General features: G+C 39.8%; 2 protein-coding genes across 7 annotated transcripts; both read right to left on the reverse strand.

Moving 5' to 3' along the window:
* Positions 1-289: 289 nt before the first annotated feature.
* Positions 290-21,212, reverse strand: MLH3 (mutL homolog 3). Of its 6 annotated transcripts, XM_026054849.1 has the most exons (13): positions 21,134-21,212; positions 16,728-20,092; positions 13,483-13,581; positions 12,727-12,797; positions 11,620-11,724; positions 9,485-9,557; positions 8,758-8,829; positions 7,640-7,748; positions 4,445-4,604; positions 3,137-3,160; positions 2,839-2,917; positions 1,427-1,578; positions 290-813 (listed from the first exon to the last, which is right to left on the reverse strand). In XM_026054849.1, the coding sequence occupies exons 2-13, from the start codon at positions 20,017-20,019 to the stop codon at positions 673-675; spliced, it is 4,377 nt and encodes a 1,458-aa protein (XP_025910634.1). In that variant the 5' UTR covers positions 20,020-20,092; positions 21,134-21,212; the 3' UTR covers positions 290-672. The 6 variants fall into 6 exon arrangements, with proteins under 6 accessions (XP_025910634.1, XP_025910635.1, XP_025910636.1 ...); XM_026054850.1 differs by lacking the exon at positions 13,483-13,581; XM_026054851.1 differs by lacking the exons at positions 290-813; positions 2,839-2,917 and having other exon boundaries at positions 1,467-1,578.
* Positions 21,213-21,858: 646 nt separating this feature from the next.
* On the reverse strand, positions 21,859-23,074 carry ACYP1 (acylphosphatase 1). Its single transcript, XM_026054870.1, has 2 exons — positions 22,964-23,074; positions 21,859-22,507 (listed from the first exon to the last, which is right to left on the reverse strand). The coding sequence occupies exons 1-2, from the start codon at positions 23,045-23,047 to the stop codon at positions 22,292-22,294; spliced, it is 300 nt and encodes a 99-aa protein (XP_025910655.1). The 5' UTR covers positions 23,048-23,074; the 3' UTR covers positions 21,859-22,291.
* Between the last annotated feature and the right edge of the window lie 23 nt (positions 23,075-23,097).

The raw sequence follows: 23,097 nt of genomic DNA on the forward strand, positions 1-23,097 counted from the left end.
AGAAACAAAATGGAACTGGAACCTGTGAAGAAGTCTGCTTATTTTAAGAAATGTCCTGGGCTATTTAGTTATTTTAGGAGTGAGTTGCTGTACCCTGAGAAAGTAGACTTGTACTAGAATTTAGAAATCTCTCACTCAAGAATGAAAAGTGCAGTGAGGTAGAGAAAAGAGCGGGGTGTGTCATTCATTGCCCAGCTAAATAAAAGAGAATTTTTTTGGATGCTCATTTTGCCTATATAAATGATGAAGCTGGTCAGTCTTCATTCCAACCACTGCCATGAGCCCAAGGAAAGAGTTTAGCATTAATTTTATTAATAAATACCTCCCCATTTTCAAAGCGCTGACTGTATTTGTACATTAATTAAAAATATCCTATTATGCAAAGTCCTGCTGCGTTTGCTGAGAAAAAGTACTTTAGTAACTGGAAGGTTACTGGAAGTAACTGGAAGTAACTGGAAGCTGCAACTTCTTGCCTTTGATAGTCAAGCACTGACATAAGGCCCAGGTTTACAATGCAATTCTTTAACATTGAAGATGCTTCTCCAGGCTACCAGGGCAGGCTCCTCCTGTCATGTTCTCCTGGCTGGTCTCTGCTTCTTAGGTCAGTACTCAGGGCAGAACTTCGGTTACTGCACTAGATGAGAAACTTGGCTCCACAGAAGTTATTGCTGTCTAACTAGAAAATCTGGATCGTATCAACACTTTTGGTGGTTGCAGTTTACAGTTTTCACTTGTTTGGTTAGGTTCTTTTTTTTTTCCAAATAGGTGCCACGCTTGTGCCATTTTCCTCAGTCTAGCCAAATTAGGTTTAGGCTGGAGGGAGAAAAGATGATCATAACTAAGTAAAATAACTTCAGTGCATCCATAATCTTTGCCCTAATACAGACATTCCCAGAGTTTTTTTCATATCTAATTCCAAATCCTATGTGACTTCAATCGGAAGCTAGTTTCACAATTTAATACAGCATAGTGATAGCAAGGGGGAAGGGATTATGATTTTTTTTTTTTAGTAAAATTTTACTATTTCTTTCCTTTTTTCACAATTTTATGCCATCTTAAACTTTAGGAAAGTAGGTGTTTGTTTAGTTAGCATCTTGGCCACTAGCAGAATATCAGAATTTACATGTTTTCCAAGTTTTACAGTTAAAAAATGCAAGGACTTTAAATATATGCTTAACTCTAAGTACTAGTGGAACCCATTCAAGTTAATGCGATCATTCAAATGAAATATGGTAAGACCTTTGCTAAAATGTTTGCAGAACAGAAGTTTCATTTTCTATCATTTATTTTACTTACAACAGCTATCAAGTATGAAATAGCCAGTAGTGGCAATTTTTAATTAGTCCATTTTAGTTTTAACACAGATATATGATACACCTCTGATATCCCTGAGTATGCTGCCTTTTACCAGTGCTCCACACAGTACCTGCTTTTCCTGTTGGAGATGGTCTGTGTCTGCAAGGGGCATCATGGAAGGTCTCCCATGAGCACACTGGAAGGGCAGCTGGCAAGATGACAAAGCTTCAATGAGCTGACAGCTCTCCTCTGAAGTCAAACTGTCATTAAACTTAATAGCTCCTGAAACAAGAGACAAGTTCTTGCATGTTCTGCCACAGAGAATTCAAACCACCCAGCAAACTCCCCTCCACAACTGTTGTCTACGCAATAAGAAAACATAGGGCAGCTCCTGGAGACCACAGAATAGCAGCAAAGGCTGTAGCATGCCAGATGAAGGGCTTAGCTCAACTGATCAGCCTGCTACATAAAGATCAGCTTTCCACGGCCTAAGTTGCTTCACCTAACCCAAGGCTGATTGATCGCAGGATTATTAGTTTTTGGCTTTTGAGGTGATGTTGCAAGAGGCAAATGGGCTTTTTTTTTTTTTTTAATTTAGGGCTGAAGACACAACCAGTTCACAAATGAGAAGGCATTAAAACAAAAAGACAGCTAATATCAGATCTATAGGCTTTAAGACCAAATGCCAGCCCATCCCTAAGTCCTTTCTCACAAGTGGGCACTTAAGGCATCTAGAGAAAATAAAAACAGAACATTAAAGAGTCATTTCATAGGTGTTTGCAACTTTTAGCCTTCACAGACACATAAGACTCTCTGCAGTTTGCATCCTGCCTTTCAGTCATGTAACTTTTTTAGGTAGAATATAAAAAGAAGTTTTATATATCATCTGCCATTTGTAGAATGCAGTGAAAATAGATGCTTTTGGGTCATRTTTACCTGTTCAATCTGAGCTTGTAATACAATTGTAATACAATATATGGCACAGGAAGAGGCTAGAGCTCCTGCAGTCTGCACCTGTAACACCTGGTTATTTTGAGGTTTTGGAAAACCATAGATCTTTGGAAGACAAATTCCTACAGCAGGTCTTCCAAAAACACTGTCAAGGTCACAGAGACACTTAAACCAGTCTTTTGCACCAGCACTTTTGGTACTTAGACAAATTTAAAAAAGCTTTTTGGGAAGACTGTCTACAATCTTTTCTGCCTGCTTTCAAGCAGTTCCTAGCACCTCCTTCTGCTTCTTCACAGAACTGTCATTTGAATGGTTTACAGCTCACATGGAAGAGTACATCTCAGAGCTGTATTCTGTCAGTGCTTCAAGTGTGGGTAGGAATGTAAATTAGACTCATACAGGAACAAATCAGTGCAGTATTGATTGTCCCTCACAGTGCTGTCCAGCAAAGAGACCACATTCCTATGAAACACATACAGTCTGTCATCCTGGAATTGCTGCAAGCACATTCTGAAACTACTGCCCCAAGGAGTATGTTGTATAGAGACAGAAAGATTAAAAAAAATAAATAAAAACATACAGTTTCCCTACCATGACATGCTTGGGAAGCTAACACCTTCAGAAATGTCAGAGGTAGTGTCCCTCGTGCTCCTCCTGTGGTCTGCACTAGCTAAAAGTAGCAAGAGAACATGATCTTACTTTCCATTTAATGTGAAAAAGGGAGAACTGTAACACTAAAGGAGCTAAAAATGAGGAAAAGCTAGTGGATCATCTAGCCCATATCTCTCAACTGTTGAAATCTGATGTTTAACAACGTAGTAACTCCCTCTGGCTCATGCAGTAAGTTTTCCATTATTTCAGGCAACTTCAGAAGCAGACAGCAACTCACCTCAACTTGTTCTTGAATAAACTCCTGGAAAGCAAAAGGCAAAATAATCAGTTGCTGTTTTCCCCTTTCATTCCCCAACGCTGCTTTGTCCACATCTGTGTATATTTATTGTGTCAATGCTGGATATTCCGCAGGACAGATAATCCAGTACCTAGTACACTGACTCTTTCACAAGTGTGAAAGACCTAAGTGCAAGTCCTGCCCTCTCACAAGCATCTTGTTTGACTCTAGAGAAATCACTTGGTTTCTCTCTGCATCAGTTTGCTACCTATAAAATGAGTATAGTGGAACTCTTCTACTTCAGAGTGTTTTGGATACCTGTTCTTTGAATAATTGCCATTTCTTCTTTGAATAATAGTCCATGTGGATTTCATTTCTAATGACCAACATGCAATGAATTCATAATTATCAATGGGTGCTACCAATCCTAATTAAAAAAAAGGATTGCAGAATAGATCTGGCAAAACAGTCATGAGATCTTGACATTTAGGCTTCAGCTAAGAAAGCGTGCTTAGTGAGGCACAGACTGGATCCCCAGCCAGGTGCCCTTCCAAAAAAAAAAAAAAAACAGCAAATCCCAGTTTCAGTGCTATTCTTGGTGGTTCTTACTCTGTCACAGTAATAACAAAGAGCTTATATCACACCAGGAGAGTACATTTTGTCTACTTCCTGATTATAGCAGAGTTGGAAAAGAAAATTTAATCAGATGAATCATCGTCCCTATATCTTCTCTTTATATTAGAAGAGATGGACAGCAAGAATGGACTGATTCACAATGGCTCAGCCTAGTGGCTGAATCTGGTACTCCAGAATCTAATTTTAAGGAAGTGTCCTTAAAGCAGTTGTGGAGAAAATCTTTACAATGGAAACTGCAAGCAATCAGTGAAGGGAATAGCAGCTTTTAGAAAGCTGAACTGCCCATGTAGATTTTTGACAAAAACAACTTTAAACCCTAACAAATAATATTTACACATCAGCAATATTAACTATTTTACTGTTGGTCCAAGCACTCAGGAAAGATGAGCAGTGAATTGATGAAATATCTGCACTATGTACTATTTTTTTAGTTTGTCCCCTACTCCAAGTCTGCAATGGACTACAGTCATTTCTTTTATAGTTAAGGGATTTCAGTTACGGGATCTTTTAGCAAAGATACATTTTGCTACTAATAGGGATGGCATCCATGCTTGTGGAGAGACATTTTGTCTCTCTCTTAACACAGATACTGTTAAGATGCACCTTGGGCCATTAACACAGAACAAAATCCAATATCACAAAATAATTTGCTCTTATCCATCCACAGCTGACCTGCACAATGCTTTTAGCAACAGGTTGTCTTTTCCGTCGTAATTCATTGGCCTCTCTTTCTATAAAACACAGTGGCACTTTCCCCACTAGAATCAAGGAGCTGTTGGTCTCAGGAAATGATAATTCAAGGCCTAAATCCTCCAAATTTTTGTGGCAGCATCTGAGAACAAAACAAAACAAAAACAAAAACAGATATAAGACACGAGGCCACCTACCTCTCCCCAGCATACCTCCTGGCTAAATATTTCTGTAGTCTCCATGTATGTTTCTTCCTGCGACAGTTCCCGATCTCCAAATCTACACCTTCTGAGATTCCAAGCAATGTGGCCTTTTCAGCCTACATTCACCTACATTTTTCACTCCAATCAACTGTGCATATTGCATGCACCATAGCTACAAGGTCTAAGACTTCATGTATTATGCAGAGAGAAGCCGTATGTTTAAATTTATCTTTTTTTTCTAAAGATACAATAGGTGTTTGGTTCCAGTAAAAATTGCCGAAATATTATGTATGGACACACACACTCCATATATTACAATTACACAGGATAAAGACTGCTTTAAGTCTAACCTAAATTTTGTAATTTCAACTGACAAATAATAATAGCAAATGCTTATGATAGAAAAAATACTGTAAGAAATTTATGCTGATTTAAAGGACTTAAATCCCAATAAACAAAGCAAAGAGAGCCCAGGAAAGAACAACCTCTAGTCAATTTGACATATTTTATCCTGTAGATGGAAAAACACAAGAACTGGACTTCACAGTCAGATGGGAACTTGTCATCAAAACGAACGAGAAGGAATTGCCAGCTATCATCATCAATAGTAGATAACAACTATAATAATAAACAGTTTATTTATTTTAACTCAGGGAAGATTCACTCAGAAAAGGGCAGTGAAAATTGATTTTAGAAAAGAAATTCTTGGAACAAAAAAGAAGCTCGTTTAAAAAACTAAAATCCATTATTGAGGATAATAAAATTATTAGGCTTCACATGGAGGTGACTTGTGTAATCCTAACAAAAGCAAGGAAGACATGTATAGCCTTAAGCAAGAGAGGGGAAAGGCAGAAAAAGCTTACTGGTTAAATGACAGAATCCAAGGAGCTATTGAAGTCACTCAGGACATTTTCCAAGAAAAAAAAAAAAAGGAAATCAAGTTCAAGAGAGAAAACAGAACAACACATAATCTACAATGGTCAGTAAAGCTCAGCAGCAATTAGCTGGACAAATAGCCCAATATCCAAAACAAACAACAGAATCAAGAGAGCTGCAGGTGAATCAGAGGGCCGACTGAACTATTAAATAATAAGCACAGTGGAAGAGAAAGGTTTTTCAGGGAAGTTAAATTATTTCATTACATCAGCCTTCACCACAGAATACAATCTTACTCTTCAAGTAAGAGTAACAATAGTTTTCAGGTCTTAAACAGTGCTTTTAAATAGTAACTTTTTAGTAAGGATAGTCTCACAGACTGATTGTCAAGAGAGGAACTGTCAATAAATATGTGCTAGTTAAAAAGCAACACAACAAGCACCAGTAAGCTAGCACCAGTATGTACCAGTACCAGTAAACTTTTTGAATCAATTATCTTAAGTGGTAATGTAAAATCGTAAGTGGGATCCCACTGTGCTGAATAGTTTCACCAGCTTCCATGAAAGAAAGCCATGCCTACTAATTTTTCTAGTCTGTTTGTGAAACAGCTGATAAAGAAAAGTAGCTCACACAATTATTTAGGCTTTCAAAAAGCCTTTGATGCAGTCTCATAAAAGTGGCTAGAAATGTAAATAGTTGTCATGGACAGAGAAATAGTATTTGTCATGAATTAGAGACTGGGACAGAAAAAAGGGTACACTGGCAACAGATGGTCAGTCTTCAACATAACATGAGTCCAGCTCTGCATCTTCAAAATTGTTTACTAATGATGTGGAAAAGAAGGAGAACAGTGAGGCAACCAAATTTGTTGTAACTGTAAAGCTACTGTATAAATCAATGGGATACTCTCACTTGGTATATGGTATTCAGTTTCAGCCATCCAATCTCAAAAATAGATAAAACAAATCAAAGACATTCAAAGACGAGTGCAAAAATTATTTAAGGTTGAACAAAAGGCATTAAAAACACTGGGATGTTAGCAAGAATAAGAGGTGGGAACAACAAAGGCATCCACAAATGTTAAATGATAAACAGTGGTGTTTACATTCTCACATTTTTCCCTAAGGCAGGTGGTACATTACGGGAATTCTACACTTTCCTTTGGAGTTTCTGGTATGGGCGATTGTCACATAAAAGAATTACCAAATGGATACAGCAGTGATACTCTTACAATTGGAATACATCCAAAAAAAGGGCTGATAGGCCATAAATACCAAAAAAGTATATCCCTATAATAGGCGGTGATCTTAACGAGCAATGATTTAAAAGCTGTTGAGTTTGCCACAGTCATCACAGAAAAGAGGAGTTCTAAGGAGGACTAGAAGAACAACAGTGAGGTAGTCCTATGAATGTTAATGGAGAACTTCATCTGAGCACGAAGAACAATGCAGGGAAAAACACAAATGCATGCGGCAGGGGACGGAAAGGGATTTTTGAAAAACAAGCATCTTTGATTAATGCCCAGTAGTTCTTTAGTAATTCACAAAAAAATTTATCTGCTCTAAATTCTCACAGTACAAAAGGTAAAATTCCTAGCAGTAGTAGCTAGTCCACCATTCTGAAACATTTGGGAAACTGCATTCACTAGTTACTCCGTGTGGACACCTAGGATTAAGGAATGCAGTTTTTAATGCAAACTTTCTGTACCCCATCCTTCTCTTCTCAGACAGTGTCTGTCAAATCAGTGCCCAGATGTACACTATGGGGCAGTGCACTTCAGTGTGCACTCCCAAGTCCCAGTCCCCAGACAGTAGGATCTGTTGGAGACTGTTGTGGCACTCTTCTGGCCCATGCATCCAGATTTTCTTCCCAGGGAAATTAGAGCATAATGCAGTAACATGGAGCTGGCACACCACTGGGTTTTGCCTTGACATATTGTAATGACTTGCCTAAGAAGCAACCTATTTTACACAGTGTAGATACAGCCAACGGGTCTCTGCTCAGGAAATCAACAGCTGTGGTAACCTAGCAATACAGAGAGATCTTCCTGGTCAACAGTACCTTCCCCAAGAGATTGGAGCTATTCGGCATTACTAACCGTAAGAATCTTCTTTGTTCCTCTGTTACTTCAATCTCCAAGGGGGGAGAGATGGAGGAGGACAACAATTTCTTCTTGCCACATGCTGCAGCCTCCTTCTCATAGGAATCTGTGAATGAAACAGAAGTATCCCTCTTAGAACTTTTTTGCAGGCATTACCCTTAATGACCCTATGGTTTGACACATAATCCCCTGTTTGGATTGAAAAGTGACCACAGAATTCTTTCTCCTGGAACTTGTGGAGGACTGTGAATGTCACAGACCAGACATCTAGTCTCCGGGGAGGGCTTGGTTAATGCCACTTTGTTTTTTCCCACCAGTTCCAAAAGAGAGTCACCCTAAATAGCAAAAGACTACTGATATTTTTAGGTTAACTCACTGAGAGTCATTTTTCCACAGAATAATTTGATATGAATGGCATTAAAATACTGTTCATTAAGCATTTCTCCCTTCAGTTTTTAACTATTTTCAGTACCTGGCCAAAAGGAGCAGAGTTCCTGGAATCCTCTTTGCAGGGATTGCATAGTATTTGTTGATGAAAGAGAAGGTCAACGATTTTTAAGCTCTTGATGGATGGCTATTGTGCTTTTTAACACTGAAACCAAAGGCTAATGAGTTTACAGAAAAGACCATTATCTCTCTGCAAACAGTTTCAGAATGTGGAAATTTTAGGCTTTTCGCATGGTATTCAGCTAAAAAGGAACAAAATAAACTATGCTTTTTACTCTGCATCACCTATCTTACACTTCACAGCATAACCACATAATCTTATTGATATTGCTCATTTTCCTCTCCATTATTTTTCCTATCAGTCTTCCTGCTCTCTCATTATGTCAGGACTAATTTAGTTTGATAATTCTGTGGGTAGGGAGTACATCTTCTATTTTTGGAAACACTGCCACAATTTTCAGCTACCAATACTCTAACCGCTACAAATACTGAATGCCTGCACTCTCCTAGAGATCAGAATAAAGATGACAAGCAAAGATCCTGCTCGTTCCATTCATCCCAGATTTATCCTTGTTTTAAGTTAGTTAGCAAGCTTTCCTTGTAAGACAGCTCTTGTTTGCACTTTGCTGAGCACTGATCATCTTTCCTAAGACCAGCAGAATCCTCACCTGCAATAAGCTGCTCCAGGCGGATCCGTTCATGAGCTGCATGTTGGTCCACCAAAACCAAGAGGTTTCCACCTAAAAATGTATCAGAAGACATTAGAAATAGGCAGCTTTGTACCAGACAGCTGTGCAGGCTGGGAAGAAGAATGACCCCTCCACATAGGCCACATTTAGAGGATAACTGTCAGCCAGTTTTACAGAAATGAAGTGAGGAGAAAGCTGTGTTAGCAGAACACAAAGTCACTACAGAACTAAAATTCAGCATTCCAAATGGGGCATTTAAATTAAGGGTAACCAGAGTGAGTATGAAAATTTTGTCTAATGACATCTTCATCTAACTCAAGAATAAGAACTGAGATAATCAACAAACTGTTCTGCTTAATACAGACTTTAAAACATTATGAAACTACTGATTTTGAATGCCTTTTTTATACAGCTCCAGCAAGCTTCAGTAATGAATATGTCCAGGCACTGTAAACACAATCTGAAAGATGTTAGTAATTTGAATATAATCTATTTTTATAATATTAATCTGAAGGCAGTAGGAACATTCAACAACATCCAAAATAAAGAGAAAGAAGATCCAGGAAATTTCAAATGAAGGCTAACATTTTCCTCTACTCACAATATTAGTCTAAGGCATGAAGATAATACAAGTAGGACACTGTTCCCTCTGCAGTGAAACTACACTTGAGAGCTACCTCAAATTAATGTTAGTAACTACTCTTACCTGCCTTTTTATCCATTTCATTCCTAGTGTTGATTAAACAAGCAATAAATTTATTGTCCACCTGCTGAAGAACCTGTAAGATATTCAGAACAATCACTACCCAGTGGTAAAACAATTTTAAAATTAAGGTAAACATTAGAAGACAATCAAAATGGATCAATTACACAGAAGAGCTATTAGGATGATTAGGGGAGTGGAAATCACATCTTATCAGAGACGATTAAAGAATTCGGTCTAGCAAAATTAACACTAAGAGTATCCTCTGTGTATAATGATTCTTTATAAATACATTGGGGGTAAATATGGAACAGGTATAGTTATTTAAGCTAAAGGGTATACTGAATGAAGATCAAATGACCATAAATTGGTCATAATCTGAAACTAACAGAACATTTCAAAACATCCAAGAAAATTATTGTGGATCAATTTTTCAAACAGAATTGTAAGGGCAGGAACCTTAGTTGTTCTAAGATGGAGCTGGAAATTTACAGAATGGATTAAATGGTGTTGTAGGAGGCTTCTTGAGTTAGGAATTAAAGCTGTGAGCAACGACTCTGAGTATTTGATTTGCTGCTATCATCAAAAGAGAATGTAAAGAACCTTTAATCCGCCTTGTGTTTACATTGCATTTAACTAAGCCCATGTTTCAGGGCTTCTGCTGATTACACACAGGAACCAAGAAGCAAATTTTTACTCTTTTTTGATGTAAAACTTGCCTCTGACAGTTGGTTCCACCTTTCCCAGAAGCATCAGAAAACAATCAGAGCTATAGACAGAATACTGGGCAATGATGTACATGCTTTGAGTATCTAATTGTTAGATTTAAATTAACAAATGTGATGTTAGGGAGGAATTTCTCTCCAAGTCAGATGGACAGAGCTCACTGAATACTCTGTCTTAGAACATGTGCATGCTCCACCTCCTAGGTAAAAATGAATAGATGATTGTGTTTCCTTGAAGGGATGAAAGACATTAATGATCTTTTTTACTCTCTTCCTGTGCTTTTTTTGTGCTTTTGGTCTTTTCTACAGAGATTCTTATAATTGCTATAAGGTACTGAAGGCGTTATTAGCTTCTTTAGGAAAATGGGAGGTGATAATTTTTTACAGCTTTATCTTCCTAAGCACTTCAAAAGAAAGCAGTACTCAGGTAGTTAATCACAGAACCACTAGGTAAGTTGCAAAGAGCAGTTCTTACTGTGASAAAGGCATAGAAAAATGGTACTGCTTTTTTCGCGCTTTCCTCTCCTGTCTTTTTGAGACATATCTGTCTCCTCTAATAACTTTATTTACTCCCCTTATTCTTGCACACAGATATGTAAGAGAGAATCATTTGCATCCTTGTCTGTCTTGGAGATCAACAAGATATTTGACCATGCCTCACCCAGTCACACATCTGCAGTCTCCTAAGTCGAACCTGATCACATGAGAATAATGCTAACTTATCCTGTAAGCCTTTAGTAGATAAGAAGAGAGGGAAAGAATCCACTTTGACATTCCTATCCAGACACACCATCAGAGGATAGAAGCTGAAAGCATACATTTACATTAGCTTTTTAGTTTATAATCAAAATATTTGATAAAGAAGCACTAAAACAGAGTTAAGCTTCATGTTGTAGTGCCATTTTTAAGAATCACTTTTCAGAGCAGATATAAGTCTTAAAAGGAAATTTCAAGTCTTTCCATGAAATCTGGGATTTGCTGTTGAAACCACTCTGCTGAAGAATTAACCTTCTAAGGTCAATAAAAATGGAACACACAGGACACAGATTTTGGGGGCACATGAACTAAGCAAATACCTACAATAAATGTAAAAAAAATACCGTTGAATTATTATTTAGTTAAGGCCCAGCAGTGTTTCAAAGCAGCAGTAACAGGGCTGCCTCTTGATTTGATTTAACCATATAGTCAAGGAATTTTAGAGTCACTTTGCAGATATTTGTTTATCCATGAAAAGTTACTAAGATCTGGCTTGATATATGTGCCTGATGTCTTGTACCAACCAAGAATTCTATCTGAGTCTGTAAAAATGAAGGTTATGAACAATCTCCCTGGATACCTCTTTCCTACAAAGCAGAAACATCAGCAAATCCCATCTGCTGAGTGGGAACTTTGGGGGGAAAGCTCTTATTGTACCTGCATTGAATGAATCATGTCTTTGGTGAAACGATAAGGATACAAGATATTATGAATTTTCACAGCCAGATTCTCAGCCTGACTGCTGGTCACATCAACAGCAATCTGTAAAAACAGAATTACATGGATAATTTATAGGATTAAACAGTCAAGGGAGGATATGGCAACAAAAAAACCCAAATAACCAGTTTTTAAGTAAAACCATTCTGGAAATAGCTCTCTCTGTATTTTGATAAACTGAGCTATCTAACAAGATCAGTGCTAGCCAAAGACACCATCTGGTAATTCCTCCACTTTCATCCCTGCATACTTTCCCATCTGGATATTACATGCTAACTTCAATCCATTTAGCTAATTTCAAGAACCGATCAGAAAATCTGAAGTTAATTATCAGGCTACGCAGGCTCTCAATGGATTGTGTTCTAAATGATGTATTATCCGAAATGACTCAGAGCACCTGTTAGTGTAAGAACTGAACAGAACTGCTCCTTTTCAGAAACTCACCAGCAGGTGGTTTGCTACTCCATCTCTATTGTTTGCAGGTGGAAATGGTTACATACATATGTTTACACTCACACAACATGATGATTAAAGATAATGCTACCTCGTGACAACAAAGGAAGTCTTTCCAAAAGCTCCAACATTGTTCCCCTCTCACATGCTATAATCTTGCCAGGCTATAAAAACAACCACAGTAAAATACAGTTTTAAGACCCATTGCATCCCACAGAAGAAAGATGGGTTGTTTTTCTCTTTCCACAAAGAGGACAGACACTACCTTACAATTTTGCCATCAGATAACATTTTATTTTAAGATGACTATTTCTGCAGAGGGAAAGACAGCTTACAATAACGTTTTGCTTTCCAAACAACATAAGACATAAGATTAGCCAGATACTTCTTTCTCTGAATTTGAAAGAATCCACAAAAATTACTTACTTATAAGCAATCTATAAAAAGCTATATCTGCCAAATCTAGAGTCTGATATTTAGCTGAATAAATTATATGCAATAGTTCCAATATTTGCAATTTTGGTCCCCATGTCAGAAAATAACAGAAGGATAAAATGACTCCTATTTTAGCATTAGATTCAAGATAATACTCACCTCTGGGCAGCGAACAAAAACAGGATTATCCCATTCTGAAAGCAGTGACTGGGGAGACTTCCCTTCAGCATCTAGGAAAGAACATATAGATAATAAAGGGACTAGCACCATCCAGAATGTGTTTCAATAGAAGGTAAAGGATGTTTTCTTTCCAACACTTTGGGTACCTCTACCTCACACTGATTTTATTCTATTTGTTTTTCCTTAGAAAAAGGAAGAATGAAAGATAAATAATGGAGCATGAGACTGGGCTTCTCTATTGACTGTTTTAACTAGAACTCTGGGCAGCTTTCTGACTCCTAAGTGTGCTGCACCACAATTCAACAGGCCCTGGAAATGAAGGGGGGAGAAAAAATAAATAAATAAAAGGGACCTGTTTAGCTACCCACTCCCTCTGGACAAAGCCACATACCAAAAAGGTGATTTCATCCTTTCCAACACAAAAAAAATTGTTAGGATCGAAGCTATTTTTTCCATTCCAAGGTTGGAATGAGTACAAAGAAGGGAGTAGGTAATTATTCTTTAAACTACTGACATAATTCAACAAAGAACTGGGTATTTCATCCTGTAAATAAGTACCCCCTAACCTGCCTTCAACCCTAAAAGATTTTTCTTTCCAGTTCCAGGTTTGAGATGACTCACACAGTCCCATTGTTAAGAGACCTTGAGTAATCCTGGGTTCCTGTTGGGACATCTGGGAGAATTCTTTGATTTGTTCTTACCACAGTACACTGTGTCCTGGAAAGCTGGCCCTACCTCTCAGGTCCTGGCTTGCTACAGTCCTCTCTTTCCGAGGTCTAGGAAGGAAGGGTAGCACAATCTCACTTCTAAAGGGATGGCACCTGCACTGAACCCCTAAACACAATATAATTTTACTGCTGCAGATGTAATAGCATGCAAAATTACAAAAAGCTATACAATTATTATTATATTCTGATAAATGAATGTGTGCTTAGCCCTGTACAAATCAGAGAATCCTGCAGAATTTGCAATCTAACAATGAGAAATAACAGTACATACATAAAATGCTGAGAATAACCAGAAAGACTTGCACCAGGAAATGCCTTTTAATATATATTAATATATCTATCTAGCAACATTTCTAAGGTGACTGGAATAACCCCGGTGGCTTGACCAAAGCAGGCTATTTTAAGGAAGGATTTAAATGAGGCCTAAAAAAAAGAATATAAAAAGAGGCACCTTCATAAATATAGCCACACTCCAGGCATATGTAACAAAGACCAAACACAGGCAAGGTATGCTTACATTGTGTACTTTATATGAAGTGTTACAAAGTAATTTATAAAGAGACGTGTTTATAAACGCCAGGAAAGGTATTTTAGTGTCTTGCGTTACAACTGGGTGTTCAGTGGAGTTTTCAAAAGAAACTCAATGTCTAATTCCCATTTATTTATTTGGATCCTCAAGGAACAGATGCACCTATTTAAAATTGGCTCTCAGTGAATAAACATTTCCAGTTAAGATTATAATGAGTCTCACAAGCAAGTCAGACCTACTGAATACTTGAAAGGAAAAACTGCACAGATTACAAAGATGTTGAGGAAAAATAGTATTGAGGATGTCATGCATGAAGTTCCTCCTTCTCAGTCAGTAGTGAGTAGGTACAATGATCAGCATAGTAACTTAATCCAAATGCTCAATATTTCAACAAACAAAATACTCTTGTCCCTAGACATATCTGTTTGCTAAAGATTCCATAAAACTTTTAGATGTTGTCCAGGACAAATAAAAATTTGAGTAATTATATTCTGTTTCCTTACTTTCTTCTGAAAGCAAGTATAAGATTATCAAGCATTTCTTTTTCTAAATTCTGTCTACATTTGCTATTAAAGAATTCTCCCTTTACCTACAAATAAGATTGTATTGCAGAGGCAGGTGAAGGGGTTCTTGTTAGTCAGTCATGTTCATAAAGAAACTAGGAATCCTTTCAGACAGGAGATGAAGAGTATGGTTGAGGGAGCTGGTACAGTGCCTTTCACACAGAGAGAAAAAAGAAAGAGATAAAGGAAATAAAAGCAAAGACTATATACTAATAGGTGTTCTTATATATCTGAAGATAAACAATATTTAGAACAAGGCATAGGCTAATGCAGAATTTTTGTTTGTTTGTTTTACTCTGTTTCATCTTTGGCAAATGTAAAGACCACATTGTGGCTGACAAATTCACACTCCCAGGCTATGGAAGGAATGACCTTCCACTCATATGAGACAGATGAACAAACACTGTTCAGTGTTGCTTAAAGAGAGCAGGAGAGGTCCAGAAACTAGAGCGTGGTTTTCTTTCTCACTGACTGCAGTTAGACTACTGKATGCTGAGTTACTGGAGCTAAGCACTGAGCAACTTACACAGATACTAAGCAATGAATACCTTCAGGATAGCTGACATTACTGTGACTTCTGCAAGACTGTCCTTCTTAAAAATAGGCCGCTACTTTAATCATCAGAACTATCTCCAGAATTTGTGCAAGCAAAAGTGTTACTGCCAAAGGAAAGAGAAGGTATACAGTAAAGTTTGTCAGGTATCAAAACACTCCTGCATTCCCTATTTTCAAGAATGCCAAAACTGTCAGTCTATCATCACCCATGTCAATATTTAGTAGAGTAATCAGGAACTTGTAAAATAGAAAACTCCAAGTCACTGAGACCACATGAGATATCACAGTTAGCCTAACAACATGTTCCAACCAAACCAGAAATGATTTAATGATATTACAAACCTGCACTGTTTTCAAGGTTATTAAGAAAAGTGCCTGAGATTTCCAACACAGTGGTAAACATTTCACCCTTCATTTGGTACAATTCAGACTTCTATTCTTTGTGAAATAATAATGAATTAATAAAGTTCCTTTCTACTAAGAAATTAAGGGTGTGCATTCAGGAAAAGTGGCAGAGTGATAAAGCCAAGGAAAACCAGCTGTGTGCTGATAAGCTCAGTATGAAAAAGTTCTATGAGATCCTATGGCCTGTCTATAGACCCCTGGCTGTTAGCTTCAATCCAGTATAGAGCAATGATGGTTCTACCCCAATGGACTGCTAAGATGCAAATCCTTTTGAGAATCCTTTCAAGAAGCTCTGAAGTGGCAGTCTGGCATAGGAAATTAACTCATCATCCAATTATCACAAAACCCAGCCACAGACTCTCTTACTAAATAGCCTTCACTGTTGGAGACTATTAAGACTATTCTCTTCCCAAGTAAAAAGACAAGATGGCCCAATGTGATTTGTGCTAAGTTGTGGCAAACTGAAGAATTCCACCTAAATTACACTTTGACAGAACTTTTATAGATATTGCCATGGAAAGATATTATTCCACAAGTTCACAGAAGCATCCATCATCTACCTACATGAACACAGTTCCAGTATTTTATACAGGTAATGAAAAAAGACTAATTTCCCTGCTTCTTGTTTCAGGGAGAATCCTTGCTCAGAACATACACTACTCATAAAGTTAAGATTTTCTTGTCCAATAGCCAGTGAGAATTTAGAGCCAGCAGAGATATTATTAATATGATTCTTCTGACAAGTAACATTTTTTATGAAGGCTGAAAAAAGACCAAGATCTTTAATATGGGACTAACAGTAATAACATATACTTGGAAACCTGACCATTTAGGACAAAAGGTTAAAAAAAAAAAAAGGGTATCCTTACTTTGATGTCTCTCATTTTATATATGACAATTATATATAATTGTGAACATAGTAAATGCCACGATGCTCAGAAAAAAAACAGGCAGTTGTCTGTCAGTTGATACAGTGTTGACATTTCTTTTCAATGTTTAATTAAAAATTATCTTTTAGTATCTTAAATGTTAATGTTTTACTGTTTTTATATTGACTCCAACACTTTTCTGTTTTCCATACAGCTATTACATTTAAGGCATGAACTGTCAGGCACTGAAGGCAAGATCTTTTATTCAACTAGCAAAATGCAAACTGTTTTCCTCATCCCTTCTTTACAACAACAAAAAACATCCTCTTACCATTCTCTGAGACAACATTCACAGCCATTGTTGTTATATCTTTAGTGCAGGCAGCTTGAAATTCTTCAGTAGGAGGAGCATTGTAAGTGCTCAGTCCAGTTGTTTTATTGATGTATATTGTCTTACCTGATGAAACATCAAAATCTTGCAGCCAGTCAGAAAAACATGAATCATTCCTGGGATCACCTGTACTTGTGTCATCTGCAGAGAATTCCAAGCAACTTARAAAGGTCATACGGGGAACCTCAGCAGCCTTCAAAGTTTGTTTTGAGGATTCACCTAACATACTCTTATCTTTACAGATGACATTAGAACAATCTTTTTTACCAGGTAATGATAAAACACTGCTTGAGGAGATTGTGCACTCCCCTTCAGTGCTGCTGAGTTGTGACTGGTTCACAGTATTTTCCATGGACTCTGCTCTTGTACTGTCCAACTGCCAGGGAGTATCCTCCTTAGAAAATCTGAAATAATTTCTTGTCATTTTTTCCATGGTGGTTTTATACATCTGACAACCATTACACAAAAAATCATTATTTGAAGATTCAAGATTGAATGAGTTGTTATCTCTTCTACTTGAATCTGTTTGGAATTGTTCACCAGGTTGTTCTACTTCTCTGTGGTCACTTTTCATTCTGGACAGTTTAGACGCTAATGATCCCAGAGATCTTGCACTACTCACATTTTTTTTAGAAACCTGAGAGTAATCAGTCAATGTGAAAGGACTCTTACTCTGACAAAGCACTTGTCTGTCCAGTAATGTTTCTTTGCTGCTGAATATAGTCTCTTCCAAAGAACCAAGAACTTGGCTACTATTATTAGAATCTGTATATTCCAAAGCTGGAGTTTCACAAATGCTCAGGTTACCATGATTGTCATTCTGACTCTTTGAAAAGTCAACATTAGCTTGTGAATTAAAATACGTGAGACCACATTCATGCTCCTCTGGCAATGGTGTTGGTAATGTACACTTGACTCTCCCATAATATCTCCTGAACTTTTCTAATGAACCGAGCTGCATGGACAAGCTCAGCTTCTTAGAGGGTTGAAATCTTGGTTCAGCTATTTGTTTTCCAGTGCTTTTCATAATTTTATTCTGAGGAATACCAGAAGATGTTGCCAATGTCAATTCTCTGACATTCGATGTCACGTAATGCCTTTTGCCAGCTGCAGTAGGCATGGCTATCTCCTCGCTCACCTGATTTGGCAAAGTTTTGTTCTCCAGACGCTTATTTCCATCAGCCATGCAGATTTCTCTGTTGTAGGGAAGGGTATATTCTTTATTTATACTACTGRAAATATCCTTCACATTTAAAGAATGAATTGGAAAATTCACTTTGTCTCCAAAAATATCCTTGGCACTGACAGGACCAGGTCTAGAGTGTGCATTTATTTGTTCACATTCATGTGGAGGTTCATTTTGCATAACATGTGTTATAAGGCCTGTAGAACACAATTTTAATGGTATTGAACTAACAGCCCCTCTGCCACCACCATTTGTCATTTCAGTTGTTTCCCTATTTCCTTTCCTTGCATTACACATTCCCACCAGTGAACTTCCAGTGACAATTTCAAGTCCTACTGCTGTTTCAGTAGGGTCTTCTAGTCTCTCAGACTGCCACTCTGTAAAATCATTATTTAAGATATGTACGGTATTGCTTTTCTGCACTACGTTGTCTTGCTGGCTTCCCACACCTTTCACATAATTCTCTGCACAATGCTGCAGGTCATCACAATGGTCTGTTTCTTTTTTTTCTGATCTGGCCCCTTCACTGAGAGAGGAGTAGATATTTTCTGAAGATATGAGATCAGTATCAAACACCTTTTGGGAATTGTTAGTGTCTTTTGGCTCCTGTTCTGAGATATCTGATATACTGAAATCAGAAGCTGTGATACCTTTGTTGGGCAGTAGCATCTCTGCTTCATTGTTCCTACATGTGTCAGTTGGTTCAGTCATCATTTGATCTGGGGAGATTTCAGTTTCCTCTAGATTTCCATTTGACTCGAAAGGACTGGAAGACTTTTTTCCACTCACTGATTTCCTTTTGACATCTTTGGATTGAAAGTTACATATTTCATAGGAATCCACAATTTCATCACAGGCTTTCTTAAAGCTGTCTTGGATGCTCTTCTCCTCAGAGACTGAAGGTTTCAGAACTGGGACACTATACAAACAAAAGTCATTATCTTCATTAAATTCTCTGATGTCTTCACTACATGGTTCAATAAATAAATGTTCTCGTTTTAAAAATATTTTCACTCCTTCCTCAATGCAAGTTAGAAGAACATCCCAGTTATGGAACTCAATGAGAGTTTTTGCAGGGTCTAGACACACATCATAGTCACTGTACTGACATATCACATTGAGAACAAAGATTCCATGCAACTCTGGGCCACAGCGATGGTGACCAGGACTTGAACTAGTCTGTCTGCTGGCAGGGACACTTTTTGCCTTGCAAATAACACTTTCTTTTCTTAATAAAAAATCAATTAGTTTATGTAGTCTTGTCTTTAAAACCAGCCTTCTATTCACATACAAGAACTGCATATTCTTATTGTAATGTCCTTCAGAACTGATATAACCGCTTAGCTCAAATCCCCCAGACTTATGACTTATTTCTCGTAACTTCTGTGATCTGCCCAGTCCATAAATTTGACAAAAACGAGAATATACATCTCGTGTCTTAGGGAGCTGAAGCACCATAGAACAAGAGGCATCATTCCTTAAAGAAAGTGAAACAGAGGGATGCATCAGTGAAATAGCCTCTACTTTCTGTCTTACTCTCTCAAATTCCAAGACAGGATCCATGCACTTCCTCCTCACTGGTAACTGATGGAACAGATTACACACAGTCACTGTCGTTCCACCACTCGGTCTGCTCAGCTCAGCTTCACAGACTTCCAATGCTTGCCCATTATGAAACAGTTTCACAAAAGTTTTTGCCGTCCTGTTGGTCTTAGATGAAACTTCCACTACGCTGGCCATGTTTGCTATGCTTGCCACAGCCTCCCCTCTAAAGCCATAGAATTTCAGGTTCTCTAAGTCTTCCACGGAGCTGCATTTACTAGTGAAGTACCGCTTTCCCATTTTATTTAAGTCTTCTCTCCCCATCCCAGAACCATTGTCCACCACCTGGATCTTAAAAGCTTCCAAATCCACCCTGATAGCTACACATGTTGCTTTGGCATCAATGCTATTGAGGACAAGCTCCTCAACACACTGCCCCAGTGAGCTGATAGTCACTCCAGAACGCAGCCGGGCTCGCACATCTTCTACCAGACTTTTGATCATGTTAAAATTGGGCAGATGACAAACTCAAGAAACTGCAGCAAGCTCACTCATCCATATTTGTTAAAACAATCTCCTGGGTGAAAAAAAAAAGAATAAAAATTATGGGCATGAAAAATCTCTTATTTATTGTACTCACCCTCATAAATATACTTTTGTTTGTTGTCATGATATTCAAAGGCTTTTTCTGTGATTACTTGCCTGCTCTGGGACTGACTACACATCAGTTGGTGCCTTCTGAGTAAAAGGTCAAAATCAGAATCTATGCTCCTTAGTAGCTACATATTCATTTTCCAAATTTAACATCCTTAAAAGAAAATCCAACCACAATGAGGCCAAACTCAACTGACATGCAAGCAAAAGGCTTCCGTTTCCATTTGTATCAAAAATATGTACTGAGTATCACCAAGAATAAGGCTTGAGAGCTGCTTTCCTCTCATTTTTACCTCAAATCTCGTCACATACATTCATGATGCCTCATTCTGGCCAGAGAGCATCTGCTGCTATTTGTGCAAGAGAGGAAAAGCTGGCTTAAGAATGGAGGTGGGATACTGAGTAAGCTGTTTGTATAAAAGAGATCCCAATATTTTCTGGGCTTTTCTTTGATGACTACTGGTTTCTTACGGGTATTCAAGGGAACACACAATTTTTCCTTGCACCCCACGCGCAGGGCCCCCTTTGCAGCCTAGCAAGCGCTGCTCGCCCTCTGGAGCTCTCCTCGTGCCCTCTTTCTGTAAAGCCCGAGGCGGGTTTCCAAGGGCGCCCTGGCCCCGGAGCAGAGGAGGGCGGCGGAGCCCCGTGCACACTCTCGCTAGGGCCCGTTATGGCTCCGGTGTGCGGGTGCGGCGGGCGGGTACGACGGCCAGACGTTTTCCCCTCCCCGCCAGCGACTCTGCCCCCCCCCCGAGCCAAGGAGCGCGAAGCGAAAGGCGCTAGCAGGCAGGGGGCGAAGCGCGGTGACGGCCCGCTGACAGGCAGCAGGGCCCGGCAGGATCCCCCAGGAGAGGAGGTCCTGCTCCCCCGGCGCCTCCTCGGGCCGCTCCCCCCTCAGCACCCACCGGCCCGGAGGCGGGGGGGGGGGGAAGGGGGCCCACAACGGCCGCGGCGCGAAACCAACCGTCGCGGGCTCCGGGCGCGCACGCGGCTCCCGCGGCAGGGCAACGCCGGGTGACGGCCCAGCCGGGCACGCGCACCGCGCCTGCGCGCCAGGGGTCTCGGGGAGGGGCGGAAACAACGGCACGAAAACTACGATGTCCATCACGCCTTGCGCCTCGCGGGCAGTGCATGCTGGGAGCTGTAGTTTCCGGACCGGGCTGCCATACAACCTGCTGTTTCTCAGGCAGGCCGGAGCAGGGCCCCGGCCGGGCGGGTCACCCAGGGAAGGGGGTCACGTACGGGGGGGAAGGGGGCGCCTGTAACGTCGCTCCGGGGGGACCAGCTTTTCCTCACGGGTGGAGGCAGGCTGGGAGGCCCTGCCTGGATGGGCAGGGGCTGGTCACTCGGACTGCATTCCCTCTTCTGCTCCCCAGTTCATTGGAAATGGGGGAAACAGCTTCCTCTGGGCTAGCCTCCCACATACGCCACCAATTTGAGAGGTAGCCAGGTCTCCGGAGGTCCATGATGGCTCATGTAAGGAGTGGCTCAGGGACCACGTCATTCAAAACAGCATAAAGGTTCAGGTGTTAGCATAACTGAGTGAGCAACTGAAAGACAGCATGATTCCATACAGACAGGTATCAGCAAAGAGGAACACATCACCCCTAAATATCCACTATCCATTCAACCCCACTATGACACATCCATTCAACACAAAAAGCAAGTTCCAACAATTTTATTTGAAAGAAAAAAAAAATTCTTACCAGGTAGAGAAGAAAATAAATTGTTTCTGAGACATTTAGATCACAAAAAATAATGCAAGTTATCCATTTTGCAATATTTAGTATTGGTATCACTTCTACAACTTCCTTGAAGTGAGCAGAACACTCTACAAATTATTTTACCCATGTACAACTACTCAAACTCATTCTGCACATACATTCAGAAGTAAGAGGTTGTGCTTCTAAACAGCCCCTTTAATAAAGATAATACAACTCTTCATTCTACCTGTCAGAATATTATGAATGGTTGAGAGTTAGACAAACAGTATAACAAGCCAATAAATTAGAACAATAATAAAGTTCTCTATAGCTGAATATTAGCTGACAACAAATGGAGAAGAGGAGACTATTCTGTGGGGGTGGCTCATGCTTCGAATGTTGGTGTTCTCTGCACAAAGCTACTTCAAAATCACAAAGTCCTTGTGCTCCAGCGCCTCAATCTTCTTCTCATTGTGGAACTCTACTCGACTGATGCAAGACTGGGGGCTTCCTGTCTTTCTGAGCCATTCCTGGAGTTCCTGTACATTGGCCGTTGGACCCTGAAGTTGTCCTTGCACAGTGCCGTGGCTAGTATTTTTGACCCAACCAACCAGTCCTAGTCTCTTACCCTCAGCCTGAGAAGAAAATGCAGAGCAGGGTGAGATTAAACTTAACTGAAGGTGAACTACAGAATGTCATTCATACCCAAGAGTCAGTTTTATAGACAAGACGCAGACCTCCAGGGAAGTTCCTAGAGACCAGACAGAAGGAAAGCAGCAGAGGATTCATCCAGCTACACATTATATTCCTTCACATGAAAAACAGGGGCTGAAATACGCTTTCCAGTTAGGCTTACGTAATGCAGCACAAAGCCACCTGCAGCACACAGGGCTGAGAGCCCCCAGCTAAAAGCAGCGAGGAGCATGAGCCAGGACTGCGGCAGCGCTTCAGCCAGGCTCTTTTGGCTCAGCCCCCACCGAGCCGCTTCCAGGAGATGCAAAAGCCGCATTAGAGCCCCGGGCTGCCCCCAGCCCTCRGTACGCACCCCCGGGGCAGGGAGCCCTCCAGCAGGGGGGAGCCCCGCGGCGCACCTGGGTGTACTTGCGGAAGAAAACGCCCTGCACTTTGCCGAACACCTCGTAGTCCACCGACACCAGCCCCTCGCCCGCCGCCATGGCCGCCTCGCCGCCTCCCGCCGCCGCAGCCCCCGCGGCGCCTGCGCGAC

The sequence above is a fragment of the Apteryx rowi genome, unplaced genomic scaffold (assembly GCF_003343035.1).
Source record: "Apteryx rowi isolate R43461 unplaced genomic scaffold, aptRow1 scaffold_971, whole genome shotgun sequence".
Lineage (NCBI taxonomy): Eukaryota > Metazoa > Chordata > Aves > Apterygiformes > Apterygidae > Apteryx > Apteryx rowi.